The sequence below is a fragment of the Salvia miltiorrhiza genome, chromosome 1, assembly GCF_028751815.1.
Source record: "Salvia miltiorrhiza cultivar Shanhuang (shh) chromosome 1, IMPLAD_Smil_shh, whole genome shotgun sequence".
NCBI classification, from domain to species: domain Eukaryota; kingdom Viridiplantae; phylum Streptophyta; class Magnoliopsida; order Lamiales; family Lamiaceae; genus Salvia; species Salvia miltiorrhiza.
In genome coordinates, this window is record NC_080387.1 from 58,542,294 (window position 1) to 58,560,210 (window position 17,917).

The 17,917-nt window shown below is 33.6% G+C and overlaps 3 protein-coding genes and 1 non-coding gene across 4 annotated transcripts; 2 read left to right on the forward strand and 2 right to left on the reverse strand.

Moving 5' to 3' along the window:
- Positions 1-2,172: 2,172 nt before the first annotated feature.
- LOC131010738 (cysteine proteinase inhibitor 1-like) lies at positions 2,173-2,553 on the reverse strand. The gene has a single exon (XM_057938402.1). It carries the CDS (start codon positions 2,551-2,553, stop codon positions 2,173-2,175), a length of 381 nt encoding a protein of 126 aa, XP_057794385.1.
- Positions 2,554-13,417: 10,864 nt separating this feature from the next.
- Positions 13,418-15,377, forward strand: LOC130998713 (U1 small nuclear ribonucleoprotein C-like). Its single transcript, XM_057924124.1, has 5 exons — positions 13,418-13,566; positions 13,679-13,721; positions 14,116-14,157; positions 14,278-14,494; positions 14,805-15,377. Exons 1-5 carry the CDS (start codon positions 13,559-13,561, stop codon positions 15,056-15,058), a joined length of 564 nt encoding a protein of 187 aa, XP_057780107.1. The 5' UTR covers positions 13,418-13,558; the 3' UTR covers positions 15,059-15,377.
- A 466-nt stretch (positions 15,378-15,843) lies between these two features.
- TRNAP-AGG (transfer RNA proline (anticodon AGG)) lies at positions 15,844-15,915 on the forward strand. Its single transcript has one exon. It is a non-coding gene; the product is annotated as a tRNA-Pro (tRNA).
- A 227-nt stretch (positions 15,916-16,142) lies between these two features.
- LOC130998722 (uncharacterized) lies at positions 16,143-17,433 on the reverse strand. Its single transcript, XM_057924134.1, has 2 exons — positions 16,880-17,433; positions 16,143-16,655 (listed from the first exon to the last, which is right to left on the reverse strand). Exons 1-2 carry the CDS (start codon positions 17,135-17,137, stop codon positions 16,395-16,397), a joined length of 519 nt encoding a protein of 172 aa, XP_057780117.1. The 5' UTR covers positions 17,138-17,433; the 3' UTR covers positions 16,143-16,394.
- Between the last annotated feature and the right edge of the window lie 484 nt (positions 17,434-17,917).

Below are 17,917 nucleotides of genomic sequence, written 5' to 3' on the forward strand. Positions count from 1 at the left end.
GGAAACAATACAATTGATTTTGAAGTTAAAATTTTGATCTCTCTAAAATGCTAGTTATTCTATTTTCTACTATAGAATTACTATGTTTCAAACAAATTCCACTTCTTCATTTATGGTGTCATTTCTTATAAAATATATTGGTTGTTCTAAATTTATGGTGTCATTTAATAATTTTGGAGTATGTTATCGTGATATCAATTTAGTGGCATAATTTTTTTAGAGATTTTATTTTACCTACCCACCCCAAAAAAAAGTTATCCAATACATTTTCAACTATTATCGATCATGTTTTAAAATCGACCTTCATTATGTATACATCTTATGTTTCTTTTCAAAAACGATGAATGAGGATCAATGCATCAATGACAAATATGATACTACATTCCTCTCATTAGATATAGCACAAAATTCATTTTTAACTGACTCATTTATAATGGTTCATTCGTAAATAAAAATAAATTAGGGCTATAATTAAATGGGTTCATCTACTTTATTCTCTAATAAAGTGGATTCATTTATTTTAATCAAACTCTCTTTAATATGCGTGTCCAAAAGTATGTAGTCATACTTATTCGGACGAATGAAATAATTAGTATAACCGTATAATAATTTAGTTTATGTTCTATAAATGAACTTTAAGTATATCAAATATAAGGATTATAATGTGTATGTGTTGGTTAAATATGAGGATTATTATGTGTATGTATTGATCAGATGATAGTATGACTAATGTATATGATCGAATGTTTCAAATTCGATTTCAACATCGTACATTTTTATAAAGTACTCCCTCCGTCCCAGCTGAAATGTCTTGTTTCTTTTCGGCACGGAGATTAAGAAATGTGTATAAAGTAGATAAAGTGGGTTGGTGGAAATGATTTAAATATTAAGTATAGAGAGAGAGTGTATTGCCAAAAAAGGAAACATGACATTTCAAGTGGAACAACCCAAAAAGGAAAACATGACATTTCAGCTGGGACGGAGGGAGTATTGTTTCTCATACTAAAAAAATGATATATAAAATAAATGAGGATTATACTTGAAATATAAGACATTTTTGTATTTAGTATAATTATACAATTTATATGATAACAATAATAAAACAATATTGTTTATGTTATACGATTTAAATGATAACAACAATAGGATTTAGAGTCAGACTGATCATTTTTTCAAATAAGACTTTCTTACAGCTATTCTCAATTCAAATCATGCAGTGTCAAATTTGTAAATAAACGTAAATATGTGGGCAAAACACTAACGTGACAGACTGTCCCGCAAGCCACGTAGGCAAGAATACAAAAAAATGCATTCAGTTCCCCTGCCAACTGTGACATGTATTAGTCCTATTCCAATTTTGCCTTTTCCTTTTTATAATTCGAGTGTTTTTATCGAAAAATAAATAAAAGTGAGTTTTTTTGGGATAATTTATTTAAAGATTATTTTACGAATTAAAATTTACAGTAAGTTTTAAAAATATTCAATTTGAAATAGTAAAATAAAAATTACCTATTAAAATAAATAAAGAATAAAATTTAATCACACTTACAAAAAATTAATTATTTTTTGGAGTACTATTTTATCTTCCATATAAAAAAAATTAAAATTTATTTATTACTTTTTTAGTTGTAAATTTGAATTTTTTGAGCTTGAATTTATAACCAAGACTATTTCTAACTGTGATTCTGTAGAACTTGGATTCACAATCAAGGTTATTCCTAGTTGTGAATCGTAGATTTAAAACTCAAATTGACAATCATTCTATATTATAGTTGTGAGTTCTAGTTTTAACTCGTCTTTACAATTAAGACAACTAGTTATGAATTCGAGTTTTGTCTTGGTTGTAAAACTCAAATTCACAGCTAACACTAGCGATTTCTTTGTGAATTATCGAACTGATTGTGAATTCAAAAACATTAACAACATAAACTCACCTCGTAACGATTTTCATAAATTCCCCTAGTTTTTACTACTTATCTCTCTTACCTTCTCGAACACTGTTAAACCGACCGTCATCCAATTTATGCTCCAATTTAAAAACTCCTCGAATATGCAATTCTCATCTTTTTTTTTTCAAATCACTGATAAAAAATTCTCTAAATCACGAATTGCACCCAAGTAAACAATTCCAATAGTTTGTTATAATCGGCCATCAACATTCCCAATAATTAATCACAAATTAGTCTTATTTGATTCGAATGAAATGAGCGACAAAGATTGTGACAAGCTGGAATGAACAATGATGGTATAGATTTTGTAAGGGACGGTGGCGCCGTTGTTGATGGTGGGGATGACGAGCCTGTAATTAGTACCAGCAATCACCTGCAATGTTCCCTTGAATACAAACACCAACAATTCTTTTTTCTCCTTGTTGTGTTCCGCCACCGTGAATTTTGCAATTGCAGCCGCCTTTGGAGCGTTCGAATTTGAGATCGGCTTCCAACCGTCGACTTTGAAGCCTCGTGAAGCATCGACAACAATGGGAACCGCCATTGAGGATGTGTCGCTGCTGGCGGTCAACCTCAAAACTAGCGTCATTGCCATTACCGCCATCGTAGCTGTGCTGCTGCTAATGATGTTGTTTGTGCTTCTGTCGCCACTGGCTCTGCAATTTGTTCGTTCAAGTTCATGATCGAGATAGGGAGAGAGAGAAAAAGTAATAAAAAATTAATGGTAGATGTGAATTTGTCTTCTTATATAAAAATTGGTTAATTTTTAAGTTTTAATTTTAGTGAATAGTTTTTATTTTTGTTACACAAAAATGGATAATTTTATATATTAAGTCTAAAATTTATGTAGAGGAGTCTTGTTTTAGATTGCTTTATGATTATTTTTTTTTTTTTTAGGGCATATTGCTTTATGAATTTTGATATGGATCTTAGTCCACTTTTTTTGAGAGGGGTCTTAGTCCACTTTAGCATTAGACAATTCGTAAAATTACAAATATGTTAATGCATATGAGTTATTGAGTTTGGAGTTAATTTCAATATGTATCACGAATTTTAATTTGTGAGATGAGTATATGCAAAATGTGAATTTTATTCTAAAATTAAGTACTCCCTCTGTCCCACTGTATCTTAGACTCTTTTTATTTTGGACACTTTTTTTTTAGGCAAAAGTTTTTTCCTTTAAACACATTTTCACTTTTTTACCTACACATAAAATACATCTTTTTTAATTTTCGTGCCCAAAAAAAGGTCTTACTTACAGTGGGACGGAGGGAATATTTAATTAAAAAGTATATATACATGTTGAGAAATGGGAAGGACCCATCTCATTTAAGATGGACTAAAATTTGCTACACCAAAACTTGTCTGATAAAATGAATGTTGTATTTATTGAAACAAATAATGCTTATGTATACATGAGAATTGACTGCTATTGTTTCTTGAAGAAATAAAAAGGAAAAGACTATTATTGAGCTGGGTTTTTTTTTTTTTTTGACTTGACTTTGGGGGAGAATAGCTGGGTTTTTTTTAGTGATAAGAAAAAGTACACAGCCATATTTTTAAATGTTTTTTAATAATAATAACAATTAATTTCTATCAATAATAACATGTAAGAGACACGTGGACATTAAAATCTATATATATATATATATGAAACACCAATTTTTTCTCTTTCCTTCCACTATGCATTTTTCACATTTTCTCTCTCCTCTCTCTATAACACATTTTTTCACTATTTTTTTCATACAATTTCTCTCTCTTCTACTCTCTTTCATACTTTAGTGATCTTCTTAAAAAAAAAATTAAAATTGATATATGAAAAGATATTCTATATGTATCTTAAATTAAAAATAATGACAAGATCTTTAATTTTGTATAAAAATCATAAAATATGAATTCGAAACAAATAAGTTATTGTAATTAAAAAAATTTATGGTAATTATTTTTCTCTCTCCTATTTCTTTTTCTCTATTCTTTTATATTTTTATTTCTTCCTTTTTTTGCACTATTATTATTGTTGTTATTAATATTATATCGAAATTATTTTATTGTAATTTAATAATTGCTGTTATATATTTTTGTTTTCTCTGTCTCTCTCTCTCTCTACTACAAAATTTATCTCTTATCTTTCATCTTTTGATAAAAAAATTAATTTAGAATGAATAAGTTATGATAATTTAAAGTTTTAAAATATTAGTGGTTTGTTCTTTCCTCACTACTTTAATGAGTGTTAATTTTCTCTTTAATGACGTGTTTACTTTTTTCTATTATATTAATTAATTTTTTTTTTGTATTTTTAGATAAAAATAAGTAAATATCATGTGTTTGTGTTTACATATATTTTTTTTAATTATAATAGTTTAAATGTAATAGAGGTGAAGGAATATATATTGGTTCATTTATAACTCTTTTTTAAAAATAATTTTTTTGTATTAATGTTAATTTAACTTTGTAGATGAAATTAGTATATATATTAAAAAAATATAATTTCAAATTATTTTTTTTATATTTGTGAATTATTTATTTATTATGATGCATCATACTTTATAATTATAATAAAATATAATGCTAATTTTCATTATCAAATGATTATTAATTATTTAATAATTATAATTGTCATTACACTTTATACAAAGTTGAAAATTTACGTTTTCAAATCCAAAATTTTATTGAGTAATTGATGTCGTTTAATTTCGATACTCGCCGTGCATAGCACGAGAGATCGTTCTAGTTCGATAAATTTAACACTATCAACACAGAGCTTACAAACTCTTTTGATAATGCAAAATTTTATATACTATTTAATTTCGACTTAAAACATTACAAACTTTGGACCTAACATTGCTAGTTTCAAATACTTAGGCACGAGAATGTTAAAAGACAAATTACATTATTATAGACTTTCAGGCCCTATATATTTATTTAATCAAAGATGAGGTTAGAACATCAATTATCAAATGCAAATTTCTATGGTCATCACAAAATAAATAAATGGTTCATTGATTTGGTGTATAAGGTAGAGGTCAAGGTAGCTGTGCACAATGTTTATCAATATAAAACTCAACCATAGGCAGGCTGGATAGGATCTCATCATTGAGTGAGCAAAAATAATTGTAAGATAATCTTATTATAAATGAACTTTAGTTATACTACTTTAATTAATACTAATACACATTAACCATTGGCGATCGACGACAAGATGAATGACTCTATTCATCAAACACCATCTTCTTGTGAATTGTTAACTCTTAAATTACCTATGGATTTCGAACCAAATACAATCTGATATTTAAATCAAAACCCATTATAGTCAATGTATATAAAACATTGTTGTAGAAATTAACTACTCCATTCATTCCGTTATAAATATCCCAAATTCCCAATTTCCATAATGGAATATCCCATTTTTGCTACAATAATTAAGAGACCAATTTTTTTTTTTTTTTTTTATCGGGCAAAGTCATGTTAGATGTTAGTAGTTAGTTCCCCCCATTCACTCCAAGAACCACCTTATCTCTCCATTCACCAAATCCACCTTATATCTCCAATCTCCAATTCGCTCCCAAGAGGGATCGAACCCGGGTCACTTCACTTAAGTGAGGACCTGGTGGCCAGTGGGCTAAGCCCCCTGGTTAATTAAGAGACCAATTAACTAATGGGTTCACCACCTATTCTCTTTATACCTACTTTTATAAATCACAATTTATTTTTCTATTTCGCCAACTCATTTTATCCACAAATTACACATTTCATAATTTTCGTGCATAAAAGTAATGGAATATTTGTAATGTGATGAATGAAGTATTTTTTAAGCATTTCCGAGCCAAATTCTTTTACCATTACACTTTCTTTTGTACATAATTCAACATCACAAAATATTTCCAGCGTAAAGTAAAATGTGCTATAAAAGATAATGTGTAATTTGTTACAAAAAAAAACAAAGTATTGGTATTATTTGAAACGTCTTTAAAATGACAGCAAAATTTCAAAAGACATTGATTTATTCAATATTAATTTTTTTCGCAAATGTATCATAAATCTTCACCGACAAAAAGAATCATAATTGGGAGGAAAGTGGGGTATATTCAATATTGTGATAGGAATAGGAGGCGAGCTGCGAGCAAGGTCAACAATTTAAATTATAGTAGAATCTATTGAGAGTTTAGATTGTTTTTTGATAATTTAACTAGTACACCCACGCGACCCACGCGACTCGTGCGATGCACGATAATTATAAAATCAATGGATACTATTTTTAGTAATTACATATAAATATTAAATATAATTTAACTAATACTTCCTCCGTCCCAAAATAAGTTTCTCTTTGGGGACGACACGAGTTTTAAGGAAAATGGTAAAGTGTATTGATAGTGGAGAAAAATATGTTATAATTAGTATTGAGAGTGGTGAAAAGGTGAAAAAGTGGTATAATTAGTATTGGGAGTGGTGAAAAAGTGAAAAGTAAAAATAAATAAAGTATTATTAGTGGTGGGGTAGTTGTCCAAAAATAGAAAGAAAGAAAGAGGAACTTATTTGGGGGACGTCCCAAAATGGAAAAAGAGGAACTTATTTCAGGGACGGAGGGAGTATATTTTACTTCTCCTTAATTGTATTAAAATTAAAATTATATTTTTAAAAGTTTATTTTTAACCAATATTTTTTTTCTCCTTAATTGCATTAAAATCTATTTATAAATAAAAAATACAAAAACATATTTTTAGCAAAAGAGTAGAAAATAAAATAAAATAAATATAGAAAAAAAAAATCAAAGAAAAAGTAATGTACTCCAACTTTAAGAAGATAGGAGAGAGGAATAGAAGAAAAAATTATTTTAAAATTTTAAATAATTAAAACTTATTAATTTTAAAAGTATTTATAATATTTTTCACACTAAATTAAAGATGTTAATATCTTTTTTTTTTTTTTTTTTTTTTTTTAGAAAAATTCTCCTTTGGACGCATGAGCCTTTCTATTGAACAGTAAACACGCATGCTCTCTCTCGTGAGTCAAAGTGGGTGGCCGCCCACCAGCTTTGATATTTCCGTTTCGCGCCGCTGACCGGCGCTGCACCACCACCGCCCGCGCGCAGTCGGATCCCGGCCACCATCCAGCTGACACCGAAGACCGGCGAAGATTCGGCGCGACTTGCAGATCGGCAGCAGCGGCGAACGGCAGAACGAGCAGCAGCGGCGACCGGCAGCGCGGCGACTTGCAGTCCAGCAGCAGCGGCGACCAGCGATCCAGCAGCAGCAGCGACTTGCAGAGCGGCGACCAGCAGTCCAGCCACAGCGGCGACTTGCAGCGCGGCGACCGGCAGATCCAGCAGCAGCGGCGACTTGCAGAGCGGCGACCGGTGCAGAGCAGCAGCGCGGCGACCGGTGCTCCAGCAGCACCAGCGCGGCGAACCCGGCGTTGACTACGCCACCACCCCGACGCTGCTCGCCGCACGCCGGAACCGGTTAGGCAGGTGCTCATCTATCGACGCCGGCGCCAGTCCGCCTCCGATCTGCCGGAAGACCTTCTGCGTCGGAGATCAGCCATGGTTCTTTCGCCGACGCCGCTCTCCGGCGCCGCTAAGAGAACTGCTTCCTCTCTGTCGCCGACTGCTTCAGGAGCCCGTGGATTTCCTGAGAAACCTGATAGCCTTCGCCTGCCACAAATCTCAAACAACTTTTATCAACAGCCGGGGGATTTGGAGCATGGGAATTTGAAACTTGTTGAGGTTTGTTTATCGGATAATCCATCAGGATCTGGAACTACCTCTACAATTCCGTCTAAAGGAACAGCTTCGGTGCCTAACTTCACAAAGCAGCCGCCACCAGAGGGTAGGGTTTCATACGCCTCGATCATGCAACAACGGGTTGATCGACCTCCAGATTTACCAGCACATAAATTCTCAGCTCTTAAGGCTGAGAAACTCGCCGATGGGTTCTCTCTCACCATTCCGAAACAGATGTATCAAAAACATATTGCTGAATTCGAATTCTCTGTTATTGGAAGGGTATTACTACGGAAAGGAAGCAAGCCACAGGCGACACATCAGTTGAAGCTTGAACTCAACAATTTGTGGGGTATCCAATCAGAGTGGAAGCTTCTCACTCTGGGTAAGGGTTTTTTCACCATGAAATTCTCTAATCTTGAAGATAAAAAACTTGCGAAAGCTAAAATTGTTTGGGATTTGGCTGCGGGTTCCATTCGCCTCCGCGATTGGGTTCCATGTTTCAATCCCTACAAGGAAGTCTCTTCTATTTGTCAAGTTTGGGTTCGGATTTATTACCTTCCGAATGAGTTTTGGGATCCTGAGGTAATAACAGCAATTGCTAGAATTATTGGTTTTCCAATAAAAATTGATGGTGTATCAGCTCATGGAGAGGTCGGCCATTTCATTCGTGTGCTAATTGAAGTGGATCTCGCTCAGCCATTGCAGGAATCGATGCTTATAGATTGTGAACATCCTTTCTATGTCGAGTTTAGCTATGAACAATTGCCTTTCTTTTGCTCGAATTGCCGCATCACTGGACATCAGGTGGAAAAGTGTACAAAGCTTAAGCGGAAGGACATCCAGGACAGTAAAGAAGCTCTGATCGAGTCTGCTACTGATTATGAAAACAAGAGCAAGAAGGTTAAGCCTAAAGCTCAACTAGCTGCTAAACCTGCTGCGGCTTGGTCAAAGGTTACCGAACAGGCGGTAAAAAAACAGATTGTTGTTCAGGTTCTTGAGAAAGAGGCTGTTGAGACGCGGAACGCATTTCAGGCTCTTGACTTGGAGAATAATGCGGAGACTGTTTTGGATATAGGCGTTGATCCTATTTCTGGAACGTCTTTCGGGGTTCATTTATCTGGCCCGGATTTGTTGGATAAAATCCTGGTTCCGGTTCAGGGGGTTAAAGATGTGATTATTAAAGATAGTGACTTAGTCATTAACGAGGAGGACTCGGATGTGGAGGAAACTTTGGAGATGGAGGCTCCGAATGGCGCGGGTTTGAACAGCCCGATTATGGACGACACAGTTGTTGATCTCGAATGTGACCCAACTTTGGACAAAAGAGGGGGTGTTTCGCATGAAGGTAACAAGGATTTGTCCGCTCTTGGCCCGGACAATATTGCTAGTCGCATTAGTCGGTTAGAAGAGCAGGTTAATCAGGGGATGCAAATGCTCTCGGACAAGACGACCAAGCGGGGACGTGGCCGCCCAAAGGGCACGGGAAAGGGCATGGGAAAGGAGCCGATGCAAGCGGTTCCGGAAGGTAGCATAAAAGGTCGTCTCAGGAATGCGGGTGAAATGAGCTACAAGCCGAGGGACTTTGTAGTTGATTGTAGCAATAGTGATAGCATGAGGGCAATGAATAATATAGTAAATAGACGTTGGTCAGATGAGATGGACGACTATCCTGAGTTATGGGATTGCTAGTGTCTTCAGGATTCTTAGCTTAACGATCTCTTTTCGAGTTTCGTGCCCTTAGTCTGCATTTTGTGCTCTCAAGGGATTTTTTTCTTTTTCTTTTATAATAAATCTCAATTTAATAAGTTAAGATCTTTTTTTTAATTGATCTTGTTGTGATCTTTAATTTAAAATGCATATTGAATATTTTTTTATGAATTAAATTTAATGATTTTAAGGAAAGATTTAAAATGAAAATAAAAAGAATAGAAGAGAGATAAAAAGGATAAGAAAAGAAAGAGAAATTAAATGGAAAAGGTTACACTTATTTTTTTTTTATTATGTATTATTAAAGTATATTAAATATACCATTTAATATTAGAACAATAGAGGATAAGAAAAGAAAGAGAAATTAAATGGAAAAGGTTACACTTATTTTTTTATATATTATGTATAAATAAAGTATAATATACCATTTAATATTAGAATAATTGTATGCTATCTTCTTAAATTAAGAAACGTGAGCCATAATTTTGTTTTAATAATATTTTAGTATTATATAACAATTAAAAAATAGTAGTATTTAGTAGTGGGTGAGTTAGTGCGTGGACATGTGATAGAAAACTGTATAATTATTTGTTTATAAATTGCCCTTATTTTATGATTATAATTGCAAATTTAACACTAATTTGACGGTAAAATATTAGTTGTAAAACTGATGTTTTATATATTATATAGATTAGGTCTGTAAATTCATGAAAGCCTTTAATTATATGGAAAGCTTAATAATTAAGTTTAAAATATAAATAATGTATATAAAGAAGCACTCAAATTTTTTTCATCAAATTAAATATTTATCTCGTACTTTAATTTGGAAATGCTTCATTAAAAAATAAAGTAAATTAAAAATAAAGGTGGAGTCCCAAAAGTCCGACCTAACCAAATGAACAATTAAGGATGAATTTGGCCTAGTTAATTCAAACTCTACGAACCATCTCATCTCATGAGGAACACTAGTCTCATCTTAAACTTTTTTACTAGGTTCTCCACATCTAGCGTCGCGCGTCCCTCCATTTCAATTGGTATTGAACACAATTCTATAATTTTAATAATCTTTGGTCCTTTACAACATAATCGCACTCTTGATCGTTGTCATTTATATACGAAATTTTACACAATTTTTTATCATCTTCCAAATTGACATTGAAAAGATATGTGACTAACAATTTCAAATTTCAAAGAGGATCCAATAGAAAATGTAATTTATTCATAGAAATAATTATTTTAAAATATATGAATTTTTTATCGATTTAATTTTACACACAACTAGTAAGAGCTAACTTCACTTATTTTGCAATATAACTCAGCAATGCAATGTGCGGGTTTTTCCCCTTAGAAACAATGAAGAGAAAATAGTGAAAAAAGGGGGGATGTCGTGGTGACTGACGAGTCACGACGGTAGATGATCTCCAAAAAAAGATGAAAATAAGAGGTTGATATATTTTCTGCAGGGTATATGCATGCATGTTTGCCTGTTGAGAGAGAGAGGTTAGAATATTTTTTAAAAAGTGTCATGTATCATTGATCTCCACATTCAATTATGTTTTAGAGCATCCACGTCGCTCTACACGATGCGGTCTACTCGAGTAGAGGCGGCATCGTGTAGGGCGATGCAGCCCCTTCCTACTCGAGGGATGCACGATAGAACGGGTAGGGGGAATTGCGGCTTTATGCGGAGCACGCGCCGAATAAAAAAAATTATAATAAATTTTAAATTTAAAAAATTTGACGGTTTTTGGCATTTTCCAATTTTTTTTTTGAAAATCGGTCCATTTGACTGTTTGACATTTTCCTTTGTTTCTCTTCATTAAATTATGTAATTTTAATTATGTTTTTAAGTTTTTTTTAATGTAATTTTTAGGATTTTTATTTTAATGAAATTTAATTATTAGTGAAATGTGTTATTTAAATTTGAGCAATTAAAATTAAATGAAAAGCATAAAAATCAAAGCTAAAAAAATCAAGTAGGCTATCATTTAATACCAATGCAGCCTCCTTATTCAATGTGGTCATCTCCTATCAAGTAGGCTATTATGTAATTCCAATGCGGATGCTCTTAGTCCTTCGATGAGATTAAGAAAATTGATTGAAATTAGTTAGAGTTTATTTATAATATAATTGATCCTTATTGGTCTGCTCTATTTCGTCCATAGGAGGAGTGAGCATTGGCTCCATCAGTGTTAGGGGTGAGAGCATTTGGATTTCAGCTAGGATTTTTGCTTAATCTGATCCGATCTGAAAATTCGAAATTTCCCTAAAATTCAATCTAATCCGAACCATATTATCTGAAAATCCAAATCTGAAATTTTTTGGATAAAATTTGATCCGAATTGAAAAATTCAAAATGTGAAAAAATAATATCTCAAAGCTAAAAAAAATCGAAAAATTCAAAACACATATCAACTTAGCAAATTAAATAATTATGATCGAATTAAGTAATTAACAAACCATCGATTATTACAATCAACCAAGATATAAGAGTGTAAGGTTAAAATTTAGAAATATTTAACTATTTAAGAACTAATCTATATATATTTATATACTAATATTGCAATATTATTTATATTATAAATATAATTCGACCAAATTTCAAATAAGGATTTAACTATGTTAGTTTCGTACATTGACGAGGTTTTGGTGAGAGAAATGAATGCATCATATTTTACCCTACTACACTCAATTTACATTTATGGCCAATTAAACATGGTGTAAGATTTGTACCAAAATTATCAACCTACTTAGATAATAAAAGCAATTAAACATGGTATAAGATTACCGTTTAAAAAAAAAACATGGTGTAAGATCTGTACCAAAATTATCAACCTACTATTAGATAATAAAAGTGAAATTAAATGATAAAAAATAATTATATATCATAAATTGATGGAATAAATCCTAGTTAATAATTGCAAAATTAAACTAAAACATATAAAATTAAAATTGAAGAAAATATATGAAGTATAAAAAATTAAATAAAATTAAAATGAAACACAAAGCGAGAGTATATTAAATTTCATTCCCAAAAACATGGTGCAAGATCAAATATGCACATACATTCATGTGCACCCCACCACAAACAACCCAAATATCATGGATATTTATCCTCTTCATCTTCGCGCTGCCTATAATGTAAATTATGTTTTTATGTTTTTTTCCCCTCCTTTTGAGAACATGCAAACTAAGCTGTAATTGGAACAGAAAAATACTGAGACTTTGCGTATTTGAAGATAAACATTTTTTTATTTATAACATATATTAATATAGTACTTCTTCCGTTACGAAATATTTTTTTATTTTTTCTTTTCGAAACGTTAACAAAAGAACTTCCTTCTTATTTTTGAATTATACCCTCACCACTTATAAATATCTCATTACTCTTCTTTTCACTATTCTCAATATTAATTAAAACATTTTCTTTATTATTTTCAATGCATTTAATGATATTTTTCTTAAAATCCATGTCACTTGTTCATAAAAAGTTTTTTCATGGAACGAATGAGCATATGATAATCATAATAAATAGGAAGTTAAAAAAATTTCACTTGACACATGTGAGTCATGACACGTAATAACTGAAGTTACTGAACCAAATCACACCGAATTGATCGGTTCACCGTTCACGAGTCGATCTGCCTCTGAATCGCGAACGAAGTTGACCCGAACCGAAACATAACATACTTGTTTTACTAATTTGCTAGAAATAAGTGTTTCCTCGTTTACATGTAAATGATGCGTTCTCTTTGGTTGTAAATTTATCATGGAAAAATAAAGGATAAATAAAATTTCACCCTTTAAATCATTCCTTTCTTTTCTCACATTTCCTACTGGACCCTTATTGATTCCTCATTTACATTACAAATGCGGGATAATATTATTCCTTCAAAAATGGTATGATGAGTAGGGACCAAGTAAAAAATATGGAAAAAGAAATGAAAGATTTAATGAGAGAAATTTTGTTTATCCTTCCTTTTTTCATGATAAATTTAGAACAAAAGAGAAAGCAAACAATAAACGTTTGTAATCTTTACCGTCTATAAAGGTTGAAAGTTGAGAGCTTCCTCTCTCTCATCTAGGGTTCTACTTTTATTAGTTCTTACCGATCTGCAACAAGCTCAAATTTTGATTGGAAGCTTCGCGAATTACGATTTCGCTCAGCTCCAATTCCGCGATGCCGAGGTATTGTTTTGTTTCCTTCTTCGATTTAGCGAGCATTGATTTTTTTCAATGCTAAGATTTTCTTTTTTGCGTCTGAATTATGCTTGATTTCCCCCGTTGGTTTCTTCTTCAGGTACTACTGCGATTACTGCGACACTTACCTCACGCACGATTCCGTAAGTTTCTGTAACTTTTTGTAACCCAATTCATTTCTGTTTGTGATTATTTGTTTGTGTTTATGTTTATTAGTTGAGGTTTAGTAAGCTGCATTTATTGGGTGGATAATTTCTGTGCTGTTTTTTGAACATAAAGTGGAATTGAAAATGTTTGGAAATCAGTACATTATGTGCGGTATTGCTAAATATATTGTTGTTCGATTACTTTTGAAGCTCCTTCGCTCGGGATTTGGACTTTTGAGTAAAAGAGTCCTTTTTTATTTGATCTATTTCCATCAGGGTTATTGAATTATATCTGTGATAGTGTTATTGGTGGTACTGTTGTTATGATGCACGCTTTATTTTGCATCATTTTTGCGAATCCTGATTGTGAAATTGTTGGTTGTTATTGCAGCCTTCTGTTAGAAAACAACATAATGCAGGGTACAAGCACAAGGTATAATCTGCGCCCAACCCTCGCTTCTTTATTACTACTATTATTGTTGTTATTATTATTTTCGTTCAGCAATTTTATGTTATATGACGGGCATATGGTTCTATATTCTACCTGGAGCAGGCAAATGTACGAAGTTATTATCAACAATACGAAGCACAACTAAATCAAAGTTTGATAGACCAAAAAGTTAAGGAGCATCTCGGGGCTTTCAGGCCTCCCGTTGCTCCTTATCCAAGGCCTGGTCTTCCAGTTCTGCCTACGCCACTTCCAGGACAATTCCTGCCTGGTGCGCCTTTTAGACCTCCAGTATTGCCAAGACCGATGCCTGGACCTCCTGGTATGCTATTTTCCTTTAGGATTCTTTCTGATTATATTTTGTCATGGTAGAACTTGCTAGCATCTCAATCATGAATGTTTGTGTTGATATGCGTGCTGTGGGGTTATGTGTTCATATGCATGTACGTGTGTGACCATACAGCCCTATATTTCCCAACACGTAACAGGAAACCTTGTTCATACATATATGTGCGACTAGACAGTTCTAAGTTAGCTAACGCCCAACAGAAACACTGGTTCTTGCCTGTACTGGTGTGGCTTGATAATTAGCGTGAAATATGGTTTGATTTTTCCCTTTCAACTGCCAACAGGATATGCACCAATCCCACCACACATGGTGCCTCCACCGGGTGCGCCTCATCCAGGTCAAATGAACGGACTCCAAAGACCCGTGGCAGCTCCTCCTCCTCCTCCAATGGTTCCGGGGAGTGGTGGAATCCCCACGAGTGGTGGGGCCCCGGCGATGTTTCCTCCTCCACCCTACCAAGGTAACATGTCATTACCTACGAGCGGAGGTAGCGATGGTTCAGCGCCTAGCGCTCCGGCTCCCGAGGCTAATCAGTAGTCTTGAGTTTGTCCTTGTATTCCTCATTGGTAACTTTGTGACGTTAAGGAAGATGATGAGAATTTGTACAAAGAATTTTTTATTTGTAGAAGAAAGGCTGTTTTCGCGTCGGAGGAGCTTGGGCTTCAAATGTATTAGGAGCATTGATAAAGAAAAAAAAAAACACACTCCAATTTCTTGGGTCTTGGACAGTTGGACTGCTTGAAATGTACTTGTAGAAAATTGAACCAACCAATTTGTTGCGGATGAACATTTTTTTTATCTGATGAGTTAACATTCGCCTTTGTAATAGTTTGCAAATAAACAAAGTATTGTAGAACTTTACTGTCCAAAGAGGAGAGATTTCTAGTTTGATCGTACTGCACTTCTTCCCAACCCCAAAAGAGAAGGGAGTAACTAAAAAGATAAATAGAAAATCAGTGATGCCAACTCAAATTCTAAAGATGCAAAGAAATGGGATGTTTTTTTTTTTTTTGAGAGTGAAACCAAATTCCGTTCAACCCAAATCGGAAGAAGCTAATCACAAGTCCAGGAGATTGACTTCGGATAGGACCTAACACACTGAGCTAAGCAATGTGCTGCCATAGTTTTTTGAAAAGAAATGGGATGTTTTTGAAAATGATCACTCACACGACATTAGTTTTTTTTTTTTTTTTTCTTTGAAAGGTTTTTTACAAAGATTCGTGAGATGTTGTATCGATGAGCGGCATGAGCCTAAAGAACTCTTTGGTTAATCCATAGTTATCATATAAAAATAAATACAATTCACAACAGAAAACAGCACTGGGCATTTGGTCTAGTGGTATGATTCTCGCTTAGGGTGCGAGAGGTCCCGAGTTCAATTCTCGGAATGCCCCTACTTTTCTTATTCTTTTTTAGACCACGCAAAAATATTTCCCAGATTTCAGGCGGAGTTTTTCCAGAAGTGTCGTGTCACTCGATCTTGTACGAAATTTGTTTGCAGTTTTCTCCTTGTAAATTAACCAATTGGCCTAATGTTGTCAAAAGTAGGCACTACTTTTCCAGTTTCCGAAATTTTGCTTAGTTGGAGGAAAATGAAGTGCATATTTATGAACAAGGCAAGTTTGAAAGTAGAAAGGAACATGAAGGGGTTTGGTGCAAGAGTAGTGAATCTGTGGAGTCCTTTTCCCAGCCTGGTTCAATACACAAGAGAAGCATTGATCATCAACTAAGAATAAAAACAGAGCTACTCCGTCTAAAAATACTATAGTTTCTATCCTACACTAGCAATCCAAGGTAATTTTTTTGAATGATCATCGCTTTCCTCATCAGTCATAAGAAATACGGCATCCCAGCCTTGAACAAAGTGATTTGATTAGTCGTGCAATATTCGTTGAACAATGAGATTGACAGCTGCATTTGCTGAGGAGAATGCTCCATGGAAGCTATCTTGGTAAGATATGGATTCCAATTCTACAGCCATTTTCAACAGAATATCCCCTAAATCACTTCGTTTTTCCACTAACGATTTGTACAAGGAATCAGCAGCAATCTTGCTTATTTCTACGTTGGTCGCCTCTGGGCAATACTCCTCGTCCAACCATTTCTGTAGCGTGCTTCTTAGCCATGCCGATTCCTGCAAATTTCTCACCACTCTATTTAGCCTTGAAGAAAGAATGTGTTACTCCAATACTTGACAAATTGCAAAAAAGACATGAATTATACTCCTTGTTATTCTCAAAATTATACTCAATTGACCCCTAAAAAATATTCCTGCTTCCGTCGCTAACACTAACTGTTGCAGCGGCATTGCTTGAACAAGAATTCCAACAAATTAATAAAGTAAAAAATTTGATTTACCTCTGCGGCTCTAGAAGGCTCCAACCAATGGCTAGGAACCCTGAGTTCTTGAGGCGAATCCAGCTGTTCTTCGTCGCCATTGCTCCGAGAAATCGAACAATGAAGTCTTCTTCCGGCGCCGATTTGCCGCCGCCGCCGCCGGGGGAGCTGGAGATTGTTGCTTGAAGATTCAATCTTGGCGAATTTATGCATCCCGTCAGCACCTTTGTTGATGACTGGGTTTACTATTGTTGGGAAACTGAAGAGCATAATTCCCATTTTCAGAGCGCCGATTTTAGGATTTTTGTTTGAGGAATTGGGCTTATGATGCGGGAGAGATGAGTTTCAGCGGCTTTTGTTTCGGATAAGAAATGTCGAAATATCCTCATCGACTCGAACTACGTCGTTTACACCTACTTGGAAGTTGGAACAACCAAATGCTTTACACAACTCGTTTCAATTACATAGTTTAATCGCATACTAAAAATGCTTTCACATACAATCAAGTACTCCATATTTGTAATTAGGAGTATTTTTTATTTTTAATGATGACAAACCTTTTTTGAAGTGATAGTGAGCAGGGGCGGATCCAGGATTCAATGTTAGGGGGGGGCTGAATCTATTGGACTACGGTGCTTGAAAATATTTACACGGGGGTTCGGGGGCGGGAGCCCCCGAAGCAAATTTTTTTGAGCATTCCGTACACTTCATTTTCATACATTTTTTCAACAATCACTTAATATAATAAGATAATTGTTCGCAATTCAATTAATTCAACATCAAGTAGATTGAAAGCATATAAAGACGTACTTTTATTCATTTTTCTTAAAAAAAAATTGTTTCATCTTCTAAACAAATAAACTAATTTTCATTGTTAGTAATTAGTAATTTTACTTTTACCTTTAGAATTGACTCAAATTTAACATTAAAAATTAACTAAGAAAGAAAAAATGATAAAAATAATATAAATGTAACAACTCAATGTGTTGAGCAATTAATATGGATAGTTGGATACTATAAATAATGTATTACTATATTTTTTCTTGTATTTTTTTTATT

Excerpts from the sequence above, each read along its gene's own strand:
- LOC131010738 (XM_057938402.1), bottom strand. The coding sequence starts at position 2,553 with ATGGCGGTAATGGCAATGACGCTAGTTTTGAGGTTGACCGCCAGCAGC.
- LOC130998713 (XM_057924124.1), top strand. Across the intron at positions 14,158-14,277 it reads ATGCAGGGTACAAGCACAAG|GCAAATGTACGAAGTTATTA; the intron begins GTATAATCTGCG and ends TACCTGGAGCAG. Across the intron at positions 14,495-14,804 it reads ACCGATGCCTGGACCTCCTG|GATATGCACCAATCCCACCA; the intron begins GTATGCTATTTT and ends AACTGCCAACAG.
- LOC130998722 (XM_057924134.1), bottom strand. The coding sequence starts at position 17,137 with ATGGGAATTATGCTCTTCAGTTTCCCAACAATAGTAAACCCAGTCATC. Across the intron at positions 16,656-16,879 it reads AGCCTTCTAGAGCCGCAGAG|GAATCGGCATGGCTAAGAAG; the intron begins GTAAATCAAATT and ends AGAAATTTGCAG.